General features: G+C 39.7%; 1 protein-coding gene across 1 annotated transcript in view; it reads left to right on the top strand.

Moving 5' to 3' along the window:
- The window catches only part of dagla (diacylglycerol lipase, alpha), a 37,330-nt gene extending 16,333 nt beyond the window's left edge, over positions 1–20,997 (top strand). Inside the window, exons 2-20 of the mRNA XM_062423247.1 lie at positions 2,459–2,560; positions 2,708–2,919; positions 3,112–3,213; positions 3,314–3,452; positions 3,607–3,694; positions 4,224–4,358; positions 4,473–4,550; positions 5,171–5,295; positions 5,596–5,746; positions 7,175–7,258; positions 8,493–8,570; positions 8,831–8,911; positions 9,136–9,278; positions 9,907–9,975; positions 10,065–10,137; positions 10,620–10,828; positions 11,922–12,048; positions 16,593–16,759; positions 17,490–20,997. Of these exons, the coding sequence (XP_062279231.1) occupies positions 2,466–2,560; positions 2,708–2,919; positions 3,112–3,213; positions 3,314–3,452; positions 3,607–3,694; positions 4,224–4,358; positions 4,473–4,550; positions 5,171–5,295; positions 5,596–5,746; positions 7,175–7,258; positions 8,493–8,570; positions 8,831–8,911; positions 9,136–9,278; positions 9,907–9,975; positions 10,065–10,137; positions 10,620–10,828; positions 11,922–12,048; positions 16,593–16,759; positions 17,490–18,594 (3,261 nt within the window). The 5' untranslated portion in view covers positions 2,459–2,465 and the 3' untranslated portion in view covers positions 18,595–20,997. The remainder of the gene's footprint in view (positions 1–2,458; positions 2,561–2,707; positions 2,920–3,111; positions 3,214–3,313; positions 3,453–3,606; positions 3,695–4,223; positions 4,359–4,472; positions 4,551–5,170; positions 5,296–5,595; positions 5,747–7,174; positions 7,259–8,492; positions 8,571–8,830; positions 8,912–9,135; positions 9,279–9,906; positions 9,976–10,064; positions 10,138–10,619; positions 10,829–11,921; positions 12,049–16,592; positions 16,760–17,489) is intronic.
- The last annotated feature ends 1,961 nt before the right edge of the window (positions 20,998–22,958 follow it).

Below are 22,958 nucleotides of genomic sequence, written 5' to 3'. Positions count from 1 at the left end.
GCTTTGTATACCTGGATCGGAGATTGTCTTCCATTCTTCTCTGCAGATCCTCTAAAGCTCTAAAGGCTTTCACTCCTGCATTGTTTTGGCTGTACTGATGGTCGTTGTCCTGTGGGAAAGTGAACTTTCCTCAGATCTGAAGTCCTGAGCACTCTGGACCAGGTTTCCATTAAGGTTATCGCTGTACTTTGCTCTGTTCAGCTTTCCTTCAACCCTGACCATTCTCCTTGTACCTGCCACTGGAAAACATCCCCACAGTATTATTCTGCCACCACCATGTTTCACCATTGGGAACTTAGTAGTGCCTGGTTTCCTTCAGACATGACCCTTTTAGAATTGAGGCCGAACATTTCAGTCTTGGTTTTTGTCAGACCAGTAAATCTTGTTTCTCACAATTTGAGAGCCCTTTAGGTGCTTTTTTGCAAAACACAATCAATCAATCAATCAATCAATCTTTATTTGTATAGCGCCAAATCACAACAAAGTTATCTCAAGGCACTTTACACATAGAGCAGGTTCTAAACCGAACTCTTCAGGTTTTAATTTTAAAGAGACCCAACATTCCCACATGAGCAAGCATTTAGCGACAATGGCAAGAAAAAACTCGCTTTTAACAGGAAGAAACCTCAGGCAGAACCAGGCTCAAAGTGGGCGGCCATCTGCCTCGACCGGTTGGGGTAGAGGGGAGAGAGAGCAAGAATAGGAGAGAGAGAGAAGCACATAGAAAATAAACATTGAAGCTAGAAGGTCCGGGACTGGAATCTGTCATCCGGACGTCTACAGGCCCAGATTGCCTGTGAGACGAGAAAGCACAGACAACTCCGGGGAAGAAGTGTAGGTTACTGAATGCATTAATAGTACATGAATGTTATTGGATATAGATGGATGGATAGAGAGAGAGAGAGGAGGAGAGAGGAGCTCAGTGCATCATGGAGGTAGGAGTCCCCCGGCAGTCTAAGCCTATAGCAGCATAAACTAGGAGCTGGCTAACTATAAGCTCTATCAAAAAGGAAAGTTTTAAGCCTACTCTTAAAAGTAGAGAGGGTGTCTGCCCTCCGGACCGAATCCGGGAGATGGTTCCACAGTCTTTCCTGTGTCTTTCACTGAGGAGAGGCTTCTGTCTGGCCACTCTGCCATAAAGCCCAGATTGGTGGAGTGTTGCAGTGATGGCTGTCTTTCTGGAAGTTTCCCCCATCTCCACACAAGATCTCTGGAGCTCAGCCAGAGTGCCCATCAGGTTTTTAATCACCTCTCTTACCAAGGCCCTTCTCCCCTGATTGCTCAGTTTGGCCAGGCAGTCAGCTCTAGGAAGAAAACCTCCAATGTAGCAGAAACGTTTTGTAGCCCCCCACAGATCTATGCCTCGACACAGTCCTGTCTCTGAGTTCTGCAGGCGGTTCCTTTGACCTCATGATGTGCATTGTAAACTGTGAGACCTTATATAGACAGATGTGTGCCTTTCCAAATCATGTCCAGTCAATTGAATTTACCACAGGTGGACATAAATCAAGGTGTAGAAACATCTCAAAGACGACCAACAGAAATTGAAGCCTCTGAGCTAAATTTCAACGTAATAATTCTTATGTCAATGTGATATTTCAGTTTTTCCAGAAGTGTAGATTGATGAGGGAAAATTAATTAAAAAAAATTTAGCATAAAGCTGCAACATAACAAAATGTGAAAAAAATTAAGGGGTCACTTTCTGATTGCACTGTATATAGTCAATGGTTTTGGCATGGTGGATGGTATATTTTTGTTGTCCGAACTGTAAAAGCTGTCCTTTAGTTTGCAGCAAATATGCAGGAGCAGAACACCATAAAGGCTGTATCAGCCTGTATCAGCATCATGAGGCCTGCATCAGCCTGTGTGGCTCGTTCTCCACATACCATTTCCCTCCTACCATGCCTTTTACAGTTCATTTCAGTTAAGCCCAGAGGCAACTTGAGTAAACTCGCAATGCTTTCAAACCAAGAGAATGGACAGACGCAAAGTAAAATAAGCTTTTTTTCACATGTCTATAACCAGCATGGTACCATCATGTATCAAAGCTGGTTCTCATTCTTTTGTTCATTAAGTAGTGCATTTTCTCTGCATCCCCTCACCCACTTAGTCTCATCTATTCCACCTCCCATTATTTTTCACTCTCCTCTTGTGCAAGGGTGTTTCCACTAATCCCTGCAGCTCGCTCTGTTTTAACATATAGACAGTGTAAGACACAGAAAGTAAATCACTTCCATGTTGATGATGCTTCTGAGCTTTTGTTTGTTCCAATATAAACATGTTTTGTTGTATTTCCTTTTATTTGCATCTTTAGCTGTTTTAATCGTGATATCATGTAAGACTATGGTGTACAGTATATAGGACATTTGATTAAATGCAAAATGCAGTTAGAGAAATTAGGCATAATACATTTTAAGACAATAATGCAATGTTTCTCTAATCCTTGCTCTTCCCACAGGGCAGTGATGCCTGGGATGGTGATGTTTCGGCGGCGCTGGTCAGTTGGCAGTGATGACCTGGTGCTGCCCGCCCTCTTTCTTTTTCTATTGCACTGCATCTGGTGAGTCAGTGTTTCTTTCACTATATTGATTTTTTTTTTTTTTTTTTGCAGATATATATTGATTTTTTATTTCTCAATGTATCTCTGTACTAAGGAGTGTTTGTTTTGCTGTATCTTTACTACATTGCCCTGGTCTTTAATGCTAAGGTTGGTGGTTCTGTCGGTGGTTCTGTTCGGGCTCCCCTACGGCTCAGACCAGTCCTGTTCTATAACACTGGTGGACCATGGCCGAGGGTACCTGGGCATTCTGGTCAGCTGCCTGATTTGTGAGAGCGCCATCATGTGGTTGAGCATGAGAGGCAGCATTCTCTATACACAGCCCAGGGAAGCTATGCAGTATGTCATCTATATACGGCTGGGTAAGACCTGTGGGCACACACACTTTTCTTCATACGAGGCTCTCTTTTATGCAGGAGGATCTCTTGATACTTGTTAGAATTGGATGAGGTTGTTGTGAGGATTAATTGTGGTTCTGAGTTAAAATTGGAACACAGTTTTTATTGATTGGGCAGATATTGATCATTATTCCACTCACTTCTTTGTCTCTCTAGCTATTCTGTTGGTCGAGCTAGTATACGCCGTGGTGGGAATTGCCTGGCTTGTCCAGTATTACCAGCCATGCTCTGATGTCACTGCCAAAAACCTGGCTTTGGGTGAGCAAAAGAGGGCATTAAAGAGAATAAAAATGGAAATTTTAAGTTAAAAGGGGTTTGTTATGCCTGAATGTGAATTATGTTTTATTATTGTCTGTAGGAATCGTTGCATGCAACTGGCTAGTGATATTCAGCGTCTGCATTACCCTCATGTGCACCTTTGATCCTACGGGCCGGACATTTGTCAAACTGAAAGCCACCCGGCGGCGCCAGCGCAACCTAACAACGTACACACTCAGGTATTAACAGGCCCTTAGACTCTCTATTTCTTTCCATTTCTTTTTGCTTTGACATGAAACTCAACTAAAACACAGCAATCCAGGCATGCAGTATCACCTATTTCTCACATTTATCCAGTTTTGACAGTTTTCTTTGACCTTTTCTCTTCATTAGGCACAGGCTTGAGGAAGGCCAAGCCAGCAGCTGGAGCAGGAGACTAAAGTTCTTCATGTGCTGCACAAGAGCCCAGGATACACAATCAGTGAGTCACAGCATACACTTACCACCACTTTATTTTCTGTGGTTACAGGAAAACAGAAAGGAATAAAACCCAGGGATAATGTCCAGTGAGCCAGTAAATGAAACGAGTCCTGACAGGGTGACTCAAGACTGACACAAAGAAGCTTACTACACAGCTACTTACTGACAACATTGGGCCTTTTAAATATAAAATAATAATATATAATGATTTAATTTCAGGCTAAATCTATTCACAAAGTACCCACAAAAAGTTCAAGCATATAACTACTATTTATTCTACTTGACTGGAACAGAACAAATTTAAATTTTACAAATCTAAAAAAAAAAAGTTAAAAAACAAAAGTGCTTCAAGACTCCTCTTAGATCTGGGAATAGTTTTTATTTATACAATATTACATCTTCACAGTTACCTGCAGCATAGTATTTATCTATATATATTTTCTTAACTACACTTGTTGGAGTATGTGTTTGTATCTGTTTTGTGGACAACTTCCTGTAGATGTCCTGATATCTGCTGCTCTCTTCTCCAGGATGCGTATTCAGAAGTAGCCAGCCTTTTTGCAGAGTTCTTCAGAGACCTGGACATTGTGCCTAGTGATATTATTGCTGGCCTGGTACTTCTCCGCCAGCGCCAGAGGTCTAAAAGATCTTCTATTTTGGACCAGGTATCACCATCTATAATATATATTCATATTTCTGTTTCCATGTGTGTGATATTTATCGTAAAAAACTGCTATCGTAAAAACAATGCCCCTACTCTCCTTTTTTGTCCTGTTAAGGCCAACAATGATATTTTAGCCTTCCTATCTGGAATGCCTGTCACACGTAACACTAGATACCTGGACCTTAAGAACTCGGTAAGTATGTGTGATAAATGAACACCGCTAAGCTGAGGTTGACTTGTGTGTGTGTGTGTGTGTGTGTGTGTGTGTGTGTGTGTGTATGCTTAAACACATGAACAGACAGACTTTTTAACATCAAAATGTTTAGAATTCAGGTAAACAATCAAATACTGAATCACAAAAATACAATATGCATTTGTACTTGTCATTAAATGCTATTTTCAGTCCTTGAAATAATGATTATTTGCTTTTAAGTAAAGTAAATAAATACAAATGGCATACAAGAGAGGGCTTGTTGTTAAATGTTTCACAAGGACATCAGTATTTTTGCCGAAAGTTTCACAAAGTTAACAAATATCAACAATGATAAATAGAGTCAAAGAGACCTAGAGGCCTTTCTTTATTATGTATTTATCTAGTGTAACTCTTACAAGCTAATTCAGTCTTTTAGTATATTTGTTACATATATTAAAATTATGTATTGAGCTTTCTTTATCTGTTGTTGTGTATTTTTCTGAAATAATATTTGAGGATCTACATGATCTGTATTTCTGAATGTGTTGTTGCTTTCATTCCGCAGTTGCTCTGACTTGCGTGTGCGTGTGTGTCCCTCTGTCTGCCTTTTCCTTTACCAGGCTGAGATGAACATGTACAAGGATGTGTGCTATTACATGCTCTTTGCCCTTGCTGCATATGGTTGGCCCATGTACCTGATGAGGAAGCCTGCCTGTGGGCTGTGCCGCCTCGTCAGCTCCTGCCCGTAAGCACTCATGCGTACACCCGCACAGTTTTGATCTATTTGGCTTCTGTGTCTCTTGACGCTCTCCAGTGCAGTTCAAATTTCACAATTTCACCAACACTTGCCAAGTGGTAATCCACTGAGACAATACCACTCTAGTTAGACCCACTCACTGACAAGCAATGTTGAATTAATCACATACTCTTATCCAGATTGCTTGCACGGGGATACTGTATTGTACATGTAGATAACCTGTTAATTTTTTTTGTCTTTCCCTTTCCCCTTCTGTCTTGACCTTCCCACCTCTTTCTCTCACCCCAGCTGCACATCAGGGTCTGGCTCTCGGTTGACTCAGGCAGTGACAGTGGAGGAGGACAATTGTTGTGGTTGTAATGTCCTCGCCATACGCAGACACTTCCTGGACAGGGACCTCAAGCAGGTTCACATTGTCTACACATCCTGCCATGATGCTGTGAGTAATCCGACAACCAGCTAACGAGCAGTCAGAGGTGTTTGGGCTTTACTTCCTTAATCAAACAAAGGATGGGCATTGTGTAGAAGTTTACGAACAGCATCGGGATAATGTTCTCATATGTTCTTCCTTTTGTTTTGATGTCTTTTTGAAAAGTGTACAGTTAAGGTGAGTTATAGTGTGCTCTCTTCTGGCTTTTCCATACATACTTTGGAGTCCCAGAGCTGTGCATGCAGTGTTACGCTTGCAAAGTAAATAGTACATTAGACAAGAAAATATCACTTTACAGTGGGCTATTGTGCAACACTGCAACACTGGTGGTTTCACTGTGTCTTGTAGTTTTGGCCATCAGTTGCATCAGTTTTGATAACACTTTACTCACCAGTTTAGTTGCTGAGATATGTGGAGTGGAGATGGAGCTGTGTCTGCATCTTTGTCAGTAAGGCGAGTTTGTTCTCAGCAGATGTTGGACTCCACCAAAGCTGTTTTGTCACAGATTCTGTTTGTAATCATCATGGACAGAATCTTGAGGTGCAGCAGAAAAGTACATTTCTGTTTTTAACATATGATGTCATCCTCCGCAGTGTAAATATCATGATAATTTAATACCAAACCATCTGTATGATAAGGGAACTGAGCCTGAAGGTGAGGCTCTCAATTTACGAATAGATCAAAAATCCAGTTAAGATTATTTCCCCTGTAGCGGGGACACAAGAATTATACACTCCTATGTGTGTCTGCAATGGATGACTCAGGTGTGATGTGCTTTGATTTCATTTCCCAATGAGTGGGTTGATTTAAAACTGTGTGATTTTGTGTGTTGTTACTCTGTCCACTCTTGTTGTGAAAAATATGTTTAGCAACACTGCTGCAGTTGATAAAGCTGATGAGTAAAAATACCATGTTTTTTAACCAAAAATAAGAAAGATAAAAATGTACAACAGAATTTTCTAATTACTTGTGAATTGCAGTTGCAGAGTTTTTAAAATACTACTTATACTTTCTTCAGCACAGCCATGTGTAAGCAGCATCACTCCTTCATCCAAATGGACAACTTCTAGTACCCATTCAAAATAATCCCTAAATATAAAACAGGCTCAGACTGTCTGTAACATCATTGGTTGTTAAAATATTTTCCTAATTACATAGATTACATTTGCTGCTTCTATTTTTATGTTGAATTTCCACAGCACTCAAAGAAGAAATTGAGCAACAGAATATCAATGATTTGTAAAGCAGAGCAAGTGAAGTTGGCAAGTGCGGAGTTTCCATTTATAAATTCCTTTTATGGAATGATTTATGTGATTGTGCCAACTTGGAAAAAAACTATACCAGTGCCCAGTTAGTCGGAAAGTGAAGCTACACATGCTGCATGAGTATTTGTCGCCTGGTCATTTCACCCCTGTCATCTCTGCATCCTCCACTCAGGTTTATGAGACTCCGTTCTTTGTGGCGGTGGATCATGCGAAAAAGAAGGTTGTCATCAGTATCAGAGGAACCCTATCGCCAAAGGTGAGTTCCAACTTTCGTGTTTTTATTTTCTTACCTCTCCAAATGCAAGTTGATCCTGCTTCCCTCACACCTCACCAACACCTCCAGAGCAAGTGAAGTTGTCATACTTAATACAGTGTTCTCAAACTCCTACACCATGCACGCACAGGGCATGACTGTCCACTTTGTGAAATATATGTCCTATCCATTTTTTACACATCATTTCTTTCTGTAGTGTTTTTGTGACATGATTTGAACAAATAGTTAAGAGATGAATAATTGCCTTATCAAAAGGTAAAATATATCTTGAGACGAAAATACAGTAATTACTTATCTCATAATCCTCCAATGCTTTGCTCACAGCTAGTTAAAACATGCAGTTTAGCAAATCAGAATAAAGCGGGAAAATACAAAGTTGAAAGGTAGATTTTCAGGGTGTTTGTGAATATCTAAGGTGTTTTGTTGATCACCAGTTACCATCTCTTTTTGCTTTTTGGGCAAACTTTAAACTTCCAAAAGCATATAACTTCATATAACTACCCCCTCAAAGGTTGATGCCCTTCCATCCTTCCTTGGTTCACTATGAGGCTACAGTGCTGTCACTGTTGCCTCATGGTGAACCAAGGAAAACTGTGTAATGTAATATTTCATAAGCAGTTTGGGAATGGTAATCATGAATTCTTAAAGGTGTAGTGTTGTTTTTCTGTAAGGTTTGACATCCTGAACTGTCATTAGTTAGACTCTCCCTGCATGCCAAAATATTGAATCATTTGAATCCTCACCCCCCAATTTGTAACACAAGCTTTCTGTTTGGAGAATTTGAAGTATCCATGCCCAAGATAACTAAATTAATTTTGTCAGGCTCTCCCCTGCCAGAGTCACAGAAGAACTGTTTGCACAGGCTGAGTTGTACTCCCATGACAAGTAAACTCATCTTGAGGTGTAAAAAATGTGTATAATTTTAAACTTGAAACTGTGTGACAATATAACATTATTTGCGGTCTTATGGCTCTTGGTATTTCAAGGTACAGTTATACAATCCTACAGTCTTTTTTTTGTATTATTTGTATTTTAGTTGTTTTTTTTGTAATTGAGCAGATTACGAATGGCATTTTAAAATCCTGTACACTTCCTTATGAAGTTCTCATCACCCTCTCTGTCTAAATTTTCCCCTTTTTTTTTACTCTATCCACTTGTGTTTTCTCTGCTTTATGCTGCCTTTTGTAGAGTTTTTAACTTGTCTTGTGTGTATCAGGATGCCTTGACTGATCTGACGGGGGATTCTGAACGTTTGCCAGTGGAGGAGCAGCATGGGACGTGGCTTGGTCACAAGGTCAGAGATTATTGTTGTAAACCACTCTCCTACAATACTTCTACTCCACCAGACTATTTCCTCAGAGATTTTACAACTTCAATTGTTTCTGTTCTACATAGTGCAGTTTCAATACAATTCCAGACCCCAAAGGTCATTACTGCTGCTAATAGTAAAAAAAATGACTGTGGATATTTAAATAAGAGATTAATGAGGCACCATATTTCTCCCTTGCCATCTTATGCTCCACTGAATCACTCTCTCTTTCCTTCCGCTCTTAGGGGATGGTTTACTCAGCAGAGTACATTAAGAAGAAACTGGAACAGGAAATGATCTTGTCACAAGCCTTTGGAAGAGACTTGGTACATGACTCAATTTTGTATCCAGACTGACTAGCTGAATAATGACCGTTTTCTAAATGTTGGACTATGATTTTGTATTGTAGTACTTTATTCAAGACTCTATTAGTCTTGCAACATTACAGGGATAAACAAATCAAATCTGGAAATGGCATGAGAGACATTTTTAAGGGATTATAACAAAAGTGTGCTGTTGTGAATGTAATGACTCTGGCTGTCTCTCACAGAGCAAGGGCACCATGCACTATGGACTGGTGATAGTCGGGCATTCTCTCGGTGCAGGCACTGCTGCTATTCTCTCCTTCCTGCTGAGGCCTCAGTACCCCACACTTCACTGCTACTCTTATTCCCCACCTGGTGGCCTTCTTAGGTGAGTAATATGATTTACTAAAGATTATACAAGAGAGGGAAATCACAAGTATTGTAATCCTATAATAGCTGCAGTACAGAGGACTTTAGCATTTGCATTTTTCCTGTCCTTTCCCACAACAACTTCTGAAAGAAAGGAATCATTATTCCCATGAAAATGTACACCCAAGCCAAGAATGGCTAAACATGGGCTTGACTTATATCAAGTTATACTCTGTCATCAAGGCTTCTGCTGGTATTAATGGACCTAGTGAAAGTTGCTATAATGCCCCTAATTAACCGTGATATTCCCCCAATGGCCTGCATAGCTGTGAAAATGTGTTCTATTCTGTTCTATTGTGCTGTCTGATTTTAATAATTGGTGGGTTTTTTTTAATGTTTTTGTGGATAAGGTAAAATAAACCTTAGAAGTTTGAGAAGAAAATTGTGTAAAGTCCCACTGTGGGATCAATAAAAGTTTATCTTATCTTATCTTAACATATGCTATTATTGGCTTCAGACATTAGAGCAAATGTTTCTTTGGAAGTGTGAGTTGGAAATGTGTGTAAAGAGCCTATTTTCCCCTCAGTGCTCTCCATATTTCTAGTTCACATAATGTGACTAATGTTCCCATCTTTCATTTACCCCAGTGAGGATGCCATGGAGTACTCCAAAGAGTTTGTCACCTCTGTGGTATTAGGAAAAGACCTGGTACCAAGGTATCTCCTTTACTATATTCAGTATACTGACGCTAACTTCATTACTGCAGTATTCCCACTTAGACACGTCTTCTACTGGTCTCTCGTAGGCTTGGCCTGTCACAACTGGAGGGTTTCCGACGCCACCTTCTGGAAGTCTTACAGAAAAGTAACAAGCCAAAGGTGACTTAACTCTTGATACTGTAGAAGTCAGGAAGACCATTTATGCAATGAAAACATCAAAAGGAAAGATTAGAGACTCATACACGTGTTATCAGCAGATTCTTCCAAGAACAAGCTGTGCCTTTTTGCAATAATTTAAAAATAAAAACAACATCTCTACTATACAAGTATTAATGTTAGTTTATCTTATCTTTTTTTTTTTCAACTGTTCTCACATTCATATTTATTATTATTAACATTAGTATCGTCACAAATGAAATTGTGTTTTCCAAATTTTGCACATTTTGGTGATAAAAATAAACTGCAGGCTTCCACACAACCTGTCACAACACTGCTGTTATCTCTGTTTTAATTAAAGCATCATTTAGTTAACCCCCGGCTGTTGCAGAAAAAAAACAACTAGTTATACCGAGGATACATTTCAATTAATACATTATGTCACACAAATAAAATGTTTTTTCTTTATTTTTCTTTTGCAACAGTGGAGGATCATCGCGGGTGGCACCAAATGCATCCCGAAATCAGAGCTTCCACTAGAGGATGATGATCCTCAGTCTCAGCCAGCAGCGCCCCCCAGCAGTCGCTTGTGGCTCCACCCCAGTGACCTCAGCATTGCCCTTTCAGCCTCAACCCCCCTCTACCCTCCTGGCAGAATCATCCACGTTGTGCACAACCATCCCCCAGAGACATGGTGAGGAAACTGATTTGAGAGCTGTGGGTAGATTGTAAAAATGAAATCCCCAAATGTTGTTCTTAAAATTTACCACAAGGCTCACAAATGGTCAAGTGTTGTATAACTGATGCAGCTGCCTCAAAGCTAATTTTATATTAGTTTCGCACTGTGACATAAAAAAAACTCAGTAGAAACAGGTATACACTGCATACTTGAGGGTGTGGGTTTACAGTGTGTCACGCCGCACTCCTCCATTCTTCTGTCTGAATACTCAGTAGTGCTTTCTCATTTTTTTAATAATCTCCCTTTCTTTTGTGCCTGCTGTTTTCCAATCCTTGCTTATTTGTTATTTTGTACAATGTGGAAATATATTCAAAGAGGGAATCCAAATCTTTATTGCTATTGTTTGGAGATATTGAAATTTTGTTACTGATGCTTTCAGACACTGGTATCACACATACGCTTTCTGCATCAGCTGGGATGTAATCTAAGGCACATTTCAGTGTTCTTATGAGTAACAGGTTCATGTCATTCTGTATATTAAAAAGCATAGAATGGGTATATGAGATATGATCATATTTATTAAACATCTGACAAAATGAGATTTTGGTAACTTTATTCTCTTCTCAAGTTAGATAAAACTATGTACAATAAATCTATACCACTGTGAAAAGCCTTCAGTAACTGATGGATATATTGCAGACATCATTGGAAGTCTATAAAGTTGCAACAATTTCACCACACTTGTGTTCACTGCTCTGTGTCTATCCAGCCTTGCTGTATTGCGAAAAACCACAAGGCAGAAGTGGTTTGGCTGGAGTATCCTAAAAATGACAGCAAGACAAACCCCTCTATGATGGCTCTGTCTGAGTGTTCATTATTAGGTTTTTACATTTCTGTTACATTGACCTAATCCCCATATATAGCTCTGATTCAAACTATTCATCTATTTTCTTTTATATTCGTTTCATACACTGCAAACATTTCAAGTTATTGTTGTTCTATAGTGTGCCACTGAGGCACTGAAGCAGGCTGCTGTTAAATCAACATGTGTGTTCACTCTTACTTTCACAGTGATTGACAGACTTTCTCTTCCTCCCCTTCTTTGTAGCTGTGGTCAGGAAGACCCAACCTACTCAGCTCTGTGGGGTGACAACAAGGCCTTTGATGAGGTCATCATATCACCTGCCATGCTTAATGAGCACATGCCCCACATGGTGATGGAGGGCCTAAACAAGGTCTGTTTTATCTGTGTGCATGCAGATAGAAATTAAGAGGTGTTTGAATCCAAACCAATGATGAAAAGTCTTTTGAATCTTGTTCCTCATATAAAAACACTGGGTGATTGAATTGTTGGATAAAGAAAATGTGTGATAATGTGTGATTATAAAAATGCAGATGCCTTCACAAATATTGTCAATAACTGCTTATAAAGGGGAATACCACTGTTTAAAATTTACAAAGGAACAAATTTAGACTTTATTCTAACTAAAGCTAGACATCAATAATACAATATTAATACAATATTTGTAGAGATATCTTAAATGAATCAATTTTTAAGAAATCTTTATCCAAGTTATAGATTAAACAATATAATTGCTGGTATGTTTCACTCGGTTGTGCTTTAAATAAATAAATACCCACATTCACTAAATGACAGGTCATAGCCATACCAACACATGTAGGCCTTGATAGACTCCAAATGTACATTTTCATTATTCAGTTTCTTGCTGTGGTTATTCAACAACATGTTCATATAGATGTTGTGTATTTTTTTTCTACAGACAGTTCAGATTTTTTGGGTTTTTTTTTTTATTAAATGGAAAGCCTTTTGTCATTTAAAACTGGTAAACCCCTTTGACATCAATAGAGAAAACTCATTTGAAGATTTCTTTGGTCTTAAAATGTTGTAGCTATTTTGAGATTGAATACCTCAGCAATCAAAAAGAGAGATATAAGTATTACATATATTACAATTGGTTTTATAAAAACCCTATTGCAAAGACACAAGATAAAAACGTGTGTTTTAAAATTCAGTGGTATACCCCTTAAGTGACTTACTCTGACTCGATGGTCAATATCCGCAGGGAGGATCATCTTGAACCTACAACTATACGGCTCATTCTTTTTACTTCACAATGCTCCAATAGAAAAGCATGGAGAACTGTTCACTCATGATTGGTTTCATGGGGTCCTCTGGTCTATATGAGTGTATGATTCACAGGCACTGACCATCTTTTCTGGTAACAGGGTATTAATGTCTGTGTTTGCATGTGTGTGTGATAGAATCACTTTGGGAATCATTACATGGTTTTGTTCGTTTTTGAGGTTCAGTACGTCTGTGAATGGATGTTTAAGTTTTGTGATGAAGTATTGTACTGTACATTAGTGTGTGTGTGTGTGTGTGTGTGTGTGTGTGTGTGTGTGTGTTTGTGTGTGTGTGTGTGTGTGTGTGTGTGTGTGTGTGTGTGTGTGTGTGTGTGTGTGTGTGTATGCGCCTGTGGTGCCTAGGCTGTAGAATGATCCCTCTGGTGTTTCTGCAGGTACTGGAACCATTTTGTCCCCTGTCTGAGCAGGAAAACCCAGAATCAGAGGAGACAGAAGTCAGTCAACCTACCTGCAGTGCCACTGTGTTCATAAACTCACAAACAGAACTCAACTCTAATCCTCTTCTTTCTGATGCCCCCCCACTCGCCCACAAAGATCTATCTTGCACTGCCTACCTCACAGAGACTAAACCACTCCCTGTCCCTCTTACTGTCAATGCTTCTCCTTCTTTTTCAGATGCTGAGTCTGTTCCTCCTCCTCCTCCTCTGTCTGACTGTACTTCTGCTCCAGAGCCTTGCTTGGTGTCTGTCCCACCACTTTCTAATAATCCTTTAGACCCTCACTCAGGAGTACTTTCAGTTGAAGATGATTCATGCATTCCATCACAAACCGAAACAGACCCACCCAACTCTCCCCTTTGCGTAGATATGATTCATGCTCCTCTTTCTGAAATCCTATCTGATGAGTCTCAGATAGAGAATCATGGTAGTTAACATTGCATAGCTCTTTACAAAGGATGAGATTTGTAGTTTACAAGTGCCAAACAGTTCTTGTGATTCTCTCACACAGGCTTTATGACATTCAGTATTAACTTTGGCCTTTGTTAGCCCCTGTGCACAATTTCATCATCAAGCCATCTGAATATTCGTGCCTCTTGGGAAACCTAAACACTACCGTTATTACTATTAATACTGTGACTAAAATGCCAGACTAAGATAAGGTCATTCAAATACTTTTTTGAGTCAGAATTTGGGCTCAGTCCAAAGATGTTTACTTTGGAGGAGGTGGAGAGAGCCCAAGACGTGCAGCTTGTTTTATTTCTCTTTACACTTACTCATAAAGACCTGTGGCTGGATGCAACAGGTCCAGGCATGTTCACCAGAGGCCGTCAAAAGGCATGACGGGAAGAAATTTGAAAAGTTGCCAAAGCAAGTTGAGGCAATGCATGTGTAAACAACAATAAGTTACTGTGGTAAATGTAATCACTGCATAGCTCTTGGAATACACCACATACTAATAGTGTATATAACAGTACAAGAATATGTAATCCCTTTTAAAAACCCATCAAGAGTCAAAAATAGACTTTTTACACCCTGTAAACCCACCTGCACTCTTTCTCTTGATAATGAGATTCATCATCCAACTTTCCTTGAATCATTCCTTCATTCTTTTCCATTCCTCTCACAGCTAAGGTACATTTGGTCAAGTGCTGTGGCATGAACTTGCCAACTCTGTCCCTTGAGCTAACAAGTTTTCTTTGTATTCACAAAGTTTCCATGGTAACCTAATTTCTTCCACATTATCTGCTCTTTCTTCCTCCTTGGCTGGCTTCTCTCAGGGTTTTTCAGTTGCTGCAGCTCTCCTCTCTGGATCTTTTTTTTGTTGCTTTTTGAAAGCACATTTTCAGCCTTTCCTCAATTTTAATCCCTTCAAGGAATTGTCAATAACTCATCAGCTGCAGATGGAGTAACAAGGGGGAAAAACGTTTTAAATGTGGGGTACTCTGTTCAGCACCACTGCTCTGCTGTTAAATTGCTACTTACCAAGTCTTGTGTTAATAAGACTGAAAAAAAGAAGTTAAACCCTTGTGTATTCATCATGCATCCATTTCATCATGCTGTGCCATAATGTAATGTGCTTCCATAAATTATTGATGTATTGTATACATTTCTATAGGAAATGCAGAGCTCACATTATACATTTATCTCTGCATAGAATATGCCGCCTCATGCTCTCTGTGTTTTTAGTAATTTCTTGGCAGCTGTGCCTACAGCTGCTGGTGATATGTTTTATATTGTTGGTGCCAAATATTTGCTGTAGGTTATCACTTGCAGCAGTCTTGTTCTCATGTATCATTTGCCAAACTCACCTGTGTAACCTCATCATGTTTTAATACAGTATGTGATCCATAACCATCCCCATAACTCAAACTCAGTTTAAAGCCATTTTTAATTCACTTAACACATGTCCATTTTAAGATTTTAGGTCTTTGTTTACATTACTTCTCATTTAGTTTTGACATGTTATGTTCCATTGTCCCATGTATTGTATGTTTTTCGTGTTTTCATGTCTACGTATTGCTCTAGTTAATTTTATATCATCATGTTCTTCCATCAAGTGTTGTCTAACTCATTAAAGCTAACCATTTATATGTAAATGTGTGTTGATGTGATTTGCTGTTAGTGTTTGTTTCCCTCACATTTTTTTACTATTTACACAACACAGTTCAAATGTAAACAACAGGATATCTTGAATGTTTTTGAAGTTGCATATGCAGTAGTTGTATGGATTGCTATTACTTGTCATGGTGTAGGTCTTATGTAGTTCTTCCTCAGGCATCCATGACTCCATTGTGGGTGTTTAATGTCAGTTGGAGTAGGAGTGAGCTCACCTTTAGATCGCACTTACATTTATCTGAACTACTCTGTGCCTTTTTAACACTACAATAGTAGATGCAGTCATTTTTGCAGTTAAATAAGGATGCAGTGGTTTTTTACATAGTGTCATTTAAAACCGTCATTCTCTCTCTAAGGGTGCTCCAAATACGTACATATTGGTGAACCTGCATTAACTGTCCATGTACTTGATTGTGTGTGTGTGTGTGTGGGTTAGGGTTGCATTTCCATACTGGCCATGTATTGAGTTTTATCTAAAGCTTATTTTTATCTCACCTTTTGACATAGAAAAAGAATTCAACATTAACTCATTTCTGTTTTATGATTTTTAAATCCAGTTTTTGCAAGCGGAGCAAATCTGATTAAACAACGTGTGAAACGTGAAGTTCTCTCCTTTTGTTTTAGTGTAATCCACTGATAAAATAGTGCCAATCCTAGTATTCTGGTGTGTGCTGGAATATTGTTTTTAGTTACTATGGTTTACCCTGCACCAGCTGGCACCCAAGAGAGAAGCACTGCTGTGCACGGGGTATCTACAGTTTTTTGAGTGGTAAAATATTGGGCTTATTTAACTGTTCAGTCCACAAAATTAAGTAAGTATGCAAACATTTTTTGAATGTTTATTGGCCGAGTGCAGCAGAAGTAGAATTTCAAAATATACCATTTGGGAATGCATTTTTTTGTACATCTTTCTGTTGATTTTATTGTATGTTGATTCTCAACCCCAAAGCGCACCCTCCCTGTTTTCAGGCTTTCATTGCTTTTGTATATCAAGTTAAGCAATAATGTCTGCCATGCTACAAGTCATGTGTTTGTGTATACCTTTGTTCTTGTGACAGGTGCTGGAGAACTACAACAAAGGGAAAACAGCTTTGCTGTCAGCAGCAAAGATCATGGTGAGCCCAACAGAAGTGGACTTGAACCCAGAGAGTATATTCATGGATGCATCAACAACGTCCCATCAGCCAACGCCTACAACCCACCACCGCAGGAACAGTAGTGTTCGGTTAGTACATCAGGCACCACTGTGGGTGTGTTGGATCCTAAAATAATATATAAAGCAGTTAGCTTTGATCCTCTGTATAGTCAGTTTCCCCTATAACTTAAAATACTGCATAAGGGTCAAAATGTATCTAATTTTTACTATCAAACCAGTACTAAAAAATACTACTGCTACTAATTGCTACTTTATTGTTTTCTCAAAATTATCATTTCTGTCTGTTCCTTTTGGTATAAAAAAACAAGACAAAAAACAATTTTACGGTAAGCAAAGCATGCAATCACTAATTCTTTATAATGTGCTCCCTTCTCTCATGCACGCATGCACGCTGTCCGACCACAGAGCAGTTGCAACGTATGGTAGTATTGAGTTCCCTCCTCGCCCTCTCTGGTTTAGTCCCTGTCCAAAATGAGTGTGAACTTCTGATAGTGATGGTTGAATTAGGATGTTATGTTTCCTGTGTTAAATGCTAATACAAGACTGTACACTAGGAAAAACGGGCCTCCCAGTCTCCCCTTTTCTGTTCTTTCTTCCATCTATGTAATGTTTTTTTCTGGTGTACACTTAGTCTTTAGTACCCAGATATTGGTTAAATACTAACACTTTCCCAGTTGTCCGTTGATAAACCCTCCATAACTTGTTTTGATCCATTTTTCGTCTGTCTTGTGTTTTGGATCCCCTTACCCTTTCCCTGTCACTACTCTCCATTCCTTTCTTCTCATCTCCTATCCTCTAGTTCGTGTGCCCAGTCTGAAATATCTCTGGATGGTTTCTCTGAGTGCCCTCCTCCTCCAGTCCCTGTAGTGCTGCGTGGAGCACGGGAACGCCTTGCAGTGGAGCTGAGAGAACGCAAAGCACCGTTAGCTGTCATGGAAAGTCTCTCAGATGCCGAATCCCTCTATAGTCTGGATTCCCGACGTTCCTCAGCTGCGTTAAGGGGTTCGCCAATGCTGAGTTGCCTCCCATTCCCTTTGGATGCCCCAATTCCAGAAGAGAACCCGTCTCTCAGCTCTCGCACTGAACTACTGGCTGCCGACTGCCTCTGCCAGGCTACGCCAGAGCACCTGGGTGAAGTTGGACCCTTCTTTACCCCACTGGAATCCATGTCCACCCCAGATTATCCAATGCGTCTGTCCCCTGCCACACCACGCTTCAGTGGACAACATTCCCCAGCTCTGCTTAAACAGAGCACCTTGGCTCAGCCTTTCAAGCCAGAGGCCAACGCCAACCCAAATATGCTTCCTGATGGGGATCACCAACAGATACCTGATGTCTACAGCCCAGGTAACACACCTAATTCTCCCCTCAGTCCACAAATTGGTTCTAGACCAATGGATGGTAAAAAGGAACAGTGGGAGATGGACACAGAAGAGAAAGAGTTCAGTGCAGAGACCAGACAGGCAGCTTCTACTCCTCCATCCCAACTATCCAATGGGAACCCCAGCCAGGCAGTGTTGGAATTCGCCCAGTACTTAGACTCTCTATTCAGACTGGACGGCAGCAGCTCGCCACCACTGGAGCTGTCTGATGGGGAGTCAGAGTCAGGCCGGGGCTCTTGTGGGCAGGAGGATTGCTTGGGAGAAGGACAGCAATTGGATGACAAACAACTTCTGGCCAGAGCAACACTGGAGCCCAACCTAGTCCCCAAGCCCCCACGCACATTTGCTGGATCTGCTGACCCCTCTTCTGGCATCTCTTTGTCACCTTCCTTCCCTCTCTCGTCGTCTGAGGAGCTCAACGATCTCTCCCCTGGTGAGGGTGCCCCACCTGCCATACACTCCCGACGAACATCTACCCCTTGTCACTGTCCTGAAGAGAACACAGTATCATCTATGGTGTAGTGGGCTCCCAAGACTTCCATTGTTCTAAACTGGAAGGCGCAGTCATCCAAAATTTTAAAACATATCACAGTACATGCATGCGATGGAATGCAGTCACTTATCAGAGATCCAATGACAGAACTTGACTGACCAACTTTTCCATTCTTCAGGTGTCCCCTTTGAACGCTGTTTATAGCATTTTCACACTATTGCAATGACTGAATAAAAGATACCTCTCTCTGCATGCCAGGGGGCTGTGCTGCTTTCGGGTGAAAAGAAAAAACTGTAGCTTCACAATGCCATTCCAAAACAATGTTGTCTCACCTACGTAGAGACGCCTCAGCATTACATCTGTTCCCCGACGTAACAAAATTAAAGGGAGAATAGTTAACTGAGCAGGGATTCAAAAACGTAACACTGTAGAATGAGGTTAGCATAGGCACATCATCTGGGTTGATGTACTGTACAACTTCCTGCACCCGCAGCAGCTCTGGAATTTTTTGTCCAACTTTGATTTCATTTTATTTTTTAATCAGGAATGTGAAGACGAACATATTCGTAGATCAATAGAAATGAGAAAACTTTACGAAATGTTCCTCGGGTCTATCCAGAATAGACTTCGAGAAAGAGAGTAAGTGTGTTTCATTGGTGAGAATTCATGTGTCTTAAAAATGTAGTGATTGTGACAAAGTTATTACAGATGCCTATGGATGTTTTTAAGTCTTTTGGTTACTCTTTATAGTGCATGAAGAAGTTTTTTTTCTTTATTTTTAAAGAGAAATTGTCACTAAGCCACATTTGGATACTCTTGCACACATCATATTGCTCAATCCCCCTCTCCCCCGTTGCCAAAAAATTTAATACACTGTATTGCCAAATGTATTTATGAGATGTAATTTTGTATATGTATATGGATATTGCTTTATTTAAACACAACAGTACCAAGCTACAATCATTATCTCCTTTCCTAATCATTCTGTCGGTTCCCATGTAGACTGTTACACAGCAATGCCACAGAAAAGATGCCATCCTGATCTAAAAACACTGCCATGGTGTCCAAAACATGAACTCTGTACCGTGGGTGTGAACCAGTCCTAGTGTCAACATCTAGGCCACAATAATGAACTTGCTAATAGCTGTCATAATCTACTATACCTTTTCTCTTTGGAGAGCTCTTAGCAATGTGCCCTCCTCAGGGTCTGCATGCTTTATGCATTTCAGAGTAGCATGGCTGATATAGAACAAGTCATCATGTCATTATGATAAGCTGTAAAGATACCATTAAATAACCAGGTCTCCATACAGGACCAAACTGTGTATCCTAAAAGTGTCCCAGGATATCATTTCTCTTGTTCTCAAGGTGCTCTGAGTCATATTGGATGTCAAGGTGTTTGCTTCCCTTTAATCTGGTTCATCTCAAACACCATCGAGGTCAGACTGAATGAATAAATGGGCTCGAGCATTATGTGTGCCAATTCTAAATACGTGGCATACAATCTTCCATATCACTCGGGTGTAACAGGTGGCTCATACTTTTCATTATTTATTACTGTTAATGTTGTTACAACTTTTATTGCTATATTTGATGGTATTATTATCCTTATTTCTCTTGCAACAGATTGGCTTGATGTCAGTGGTTTTTATCTCAGTTGTTGGGACAGTACAGTGCGGGAAACTTTTTAGACTTTCCCAATGTAAGGAGTTATATATTTCAGCTTTTTTTCTGTCCAAGTGGAAACGTATATGACATTCTGCCATGGCATGGTGACAATATGCTCTTTTTACAAATGTTTCATAGTGGTGAGACATGCTGCAGAGTGACAGCCTGCTCACAGTGACCTTTGGTGCAGTGCCAGTGACAAGCCTGGATCTGCACAGTTACTCTATTTGGAGCCAGATTTGCTGTGGTTACTCACAGCAGACGGCTCTAGCCAGTTAACAGTCTGACACTACTCAAATCATGCTGCCAGTCCCAGTAGTCTCACACAAGATACAGTAAAGTTGAGCCAGCAATTTCCTGCATTCAGTAGCTTTGCTTGCAACCGGTCGAACACTTAAACTCCAGAAAAAAAGCACTACAATACTTTTCACCATGATGTGTACAGCACCATCCTCTATGTGTAATTATTTATGCAGATGTCTAAAAAAAGATTGAATTCCAATAGAGTTGTGTAGAAAACAATATATATAAATAAAGAAAAAAATTACTATATTAAAAGATATCACTATTGACATATAGAAAAAAAATATTTCATCTGAAAGTTATTTATTCAAATATTGGCAGATTTACAAATTGGTCTATATTGAAAGAGGAATAATTCAACTGTCTTGTCCATGTTTACCTGGTTTGCTTCCCTCCTTTCCTCCCCCACAATGAGAATGTATTTAATCCCTCCCCCTTCCTGCCCTGCCTGTAATGGAATAAACAAACTATGAAAGTAACTATTAATTTCTGTCATATTTCTTTAAACATATACTAGTGAGATACAGTCTCTTTTTTGGTTTAAACTAACCAAAAGGCATTGTACAGTAGTTCACATCGCAGGGTTTCTGGGTGTATCCTGTATGCGTGGTAATATCAGGCCATAGTTTTTCCTTGAAAAAGGACACCAAATTAAAGGAACAAAAGATGTTTTTAAAAAAAAACATTACAACAGAAGGCACAATAAAACAAACAGTTAAAGGCATCACAAATTAAATTGAAAATGTACATGATACCTCAAGTACAAAACACTTTAGATAGGTAAAGGTAGCTCTTCAGCTGTGCTTTAAAACATCCTGTTCCATAGCCTAGGACTCAGGACAGTGCCCTTGTGTTTTCAGTTCTGAATGAGGTACAACTAAGCCTTGCTTAGAGAAGCTGAGAGGCCCAGCAGAAGTGCAAAGCATTAGTAGTTCACTAATATACTCTGAAGCAAGACCATTCAATGCCTTAAAGATGAGGAGGAATATCTTGAACTGAATCCTGAATTGAATCTGAGCCAATGTAGTGACATCAGAATTGGGATGATGTGAGAGCGATGTGGGGCCTTAGTGATTCATCTTGCTGCAGAATTATGGACTAACTGTAATGACTTGGCTTAGGCAGGAATAAAGAGCATTACTATGGTCTCAGCAGGATGACACAAAAGCGTGGATAATCATTTCCAACTGCTGGAAAGATAACTGGGATATTTTTTCAATATTCCTTAGGTGACTGTAGCAGGACTGAATAACTGACTTAATGTGTTCATCAATGTCCAGCTGGTGGTCAAAAATGAGTGAATTTAGAAGAGGCTTTAGAAGAGACTTTCTATTTGTAACCAATGGACCGAGGTGTTGGAGGATGTTTGTAGAGACCTGATCTTGGGCAAAAACCCAAACTTCAGTTTTACTGTCATTTAGTTGAAGAACATTTTGAGATATCCAATTACTAATCTCAGCCAGACACTTTTGCAGAGTAGTTAAATTCACCTAAACTCACCTGGTTTAAAATTGTAAAATAAAAATGCCCATAGAGAGTATGACAAATAAATTGTCATACTATAACAGTCGGAAGAGTGCATTTAAAGAGATTTTTTTTAAACCACAGCTAGGCCAACACCATGGCCACTTAGCCTAGGGGAGTTAAAACAGCCACACTTTGGGGGGCGTAGCTCCAAAAGTTGACTACATTCTCCCTCCTTCAGCCAAGTTTCAGTTAAGAAAATAAAATGTGATGTCAGGGACAACATGAAGTTGTTTAAAACAAATGTCTTATTAGAGAGAGACCTAACATTTAACGGACCAAATTTGCAAGAGGGGACTTTAATAATAGGAATATTCAGGAGCAGAGTTATAAAAGCGTCCTTAAACAGATTAGAATAGGTTTTGCATACTGCATTATATCATTTTAGTCTATTATCGCTTATTACTGGGATAATAGAGACTGGATTGTCATGAGAATAATTTGGGCTTTAGGGGGAGTGGGTGGCACAAACAGGAGGTGAAGAGGTCATTGGGAATAAAGAAGATTAATCTTCTGAGATAGATTGTAAATAATGTGTCATCAGTTTTAAAACTGCTGAGTGCAGGTGGATTTTGAGTAAAGATGGCATGAGTTGCTCGTCCAAGTGTAGGTGCAGTCTGTTGTGAGTGTACAGAATCAACTGTAGAGCCTTATAGAGGTATCATGGGTCAAATGAAACCGTGTGGATGGGAGATGTCTGTTTGATAACACCAATGACCAATTGCTGAGCTGTCCAGTTAATTACTTTAGTTAAATGTATGAGCAAACACCAATAACAAACATCTGCTTTTTAAAAGGCTCTTGTTGTAATGTTTATTCATTTATATGGTTTCACATCAGCTTTAGTTTTAATTACTGAAATCTGAGAGGAAAATCACTAACATCTTTTCATTTCATT

The sequence above is a fragment of the Scomber scombrus genome, chromosome 1 (assembly GCF_963691925.1).
Source record: "Scomber scombrus chromosome 1, fScoSco1.1, whole genome shotgun sequence".
Taxonomy (NCBI): Eukaryota; Metazoa; Chordata; class Actinopteri; order Scombriformes; family Scombridae; genus Scomber; species Scomber scombrus.
This window is presented reverse-complemented; position numbering and strand designations above follow the sequence as displayed.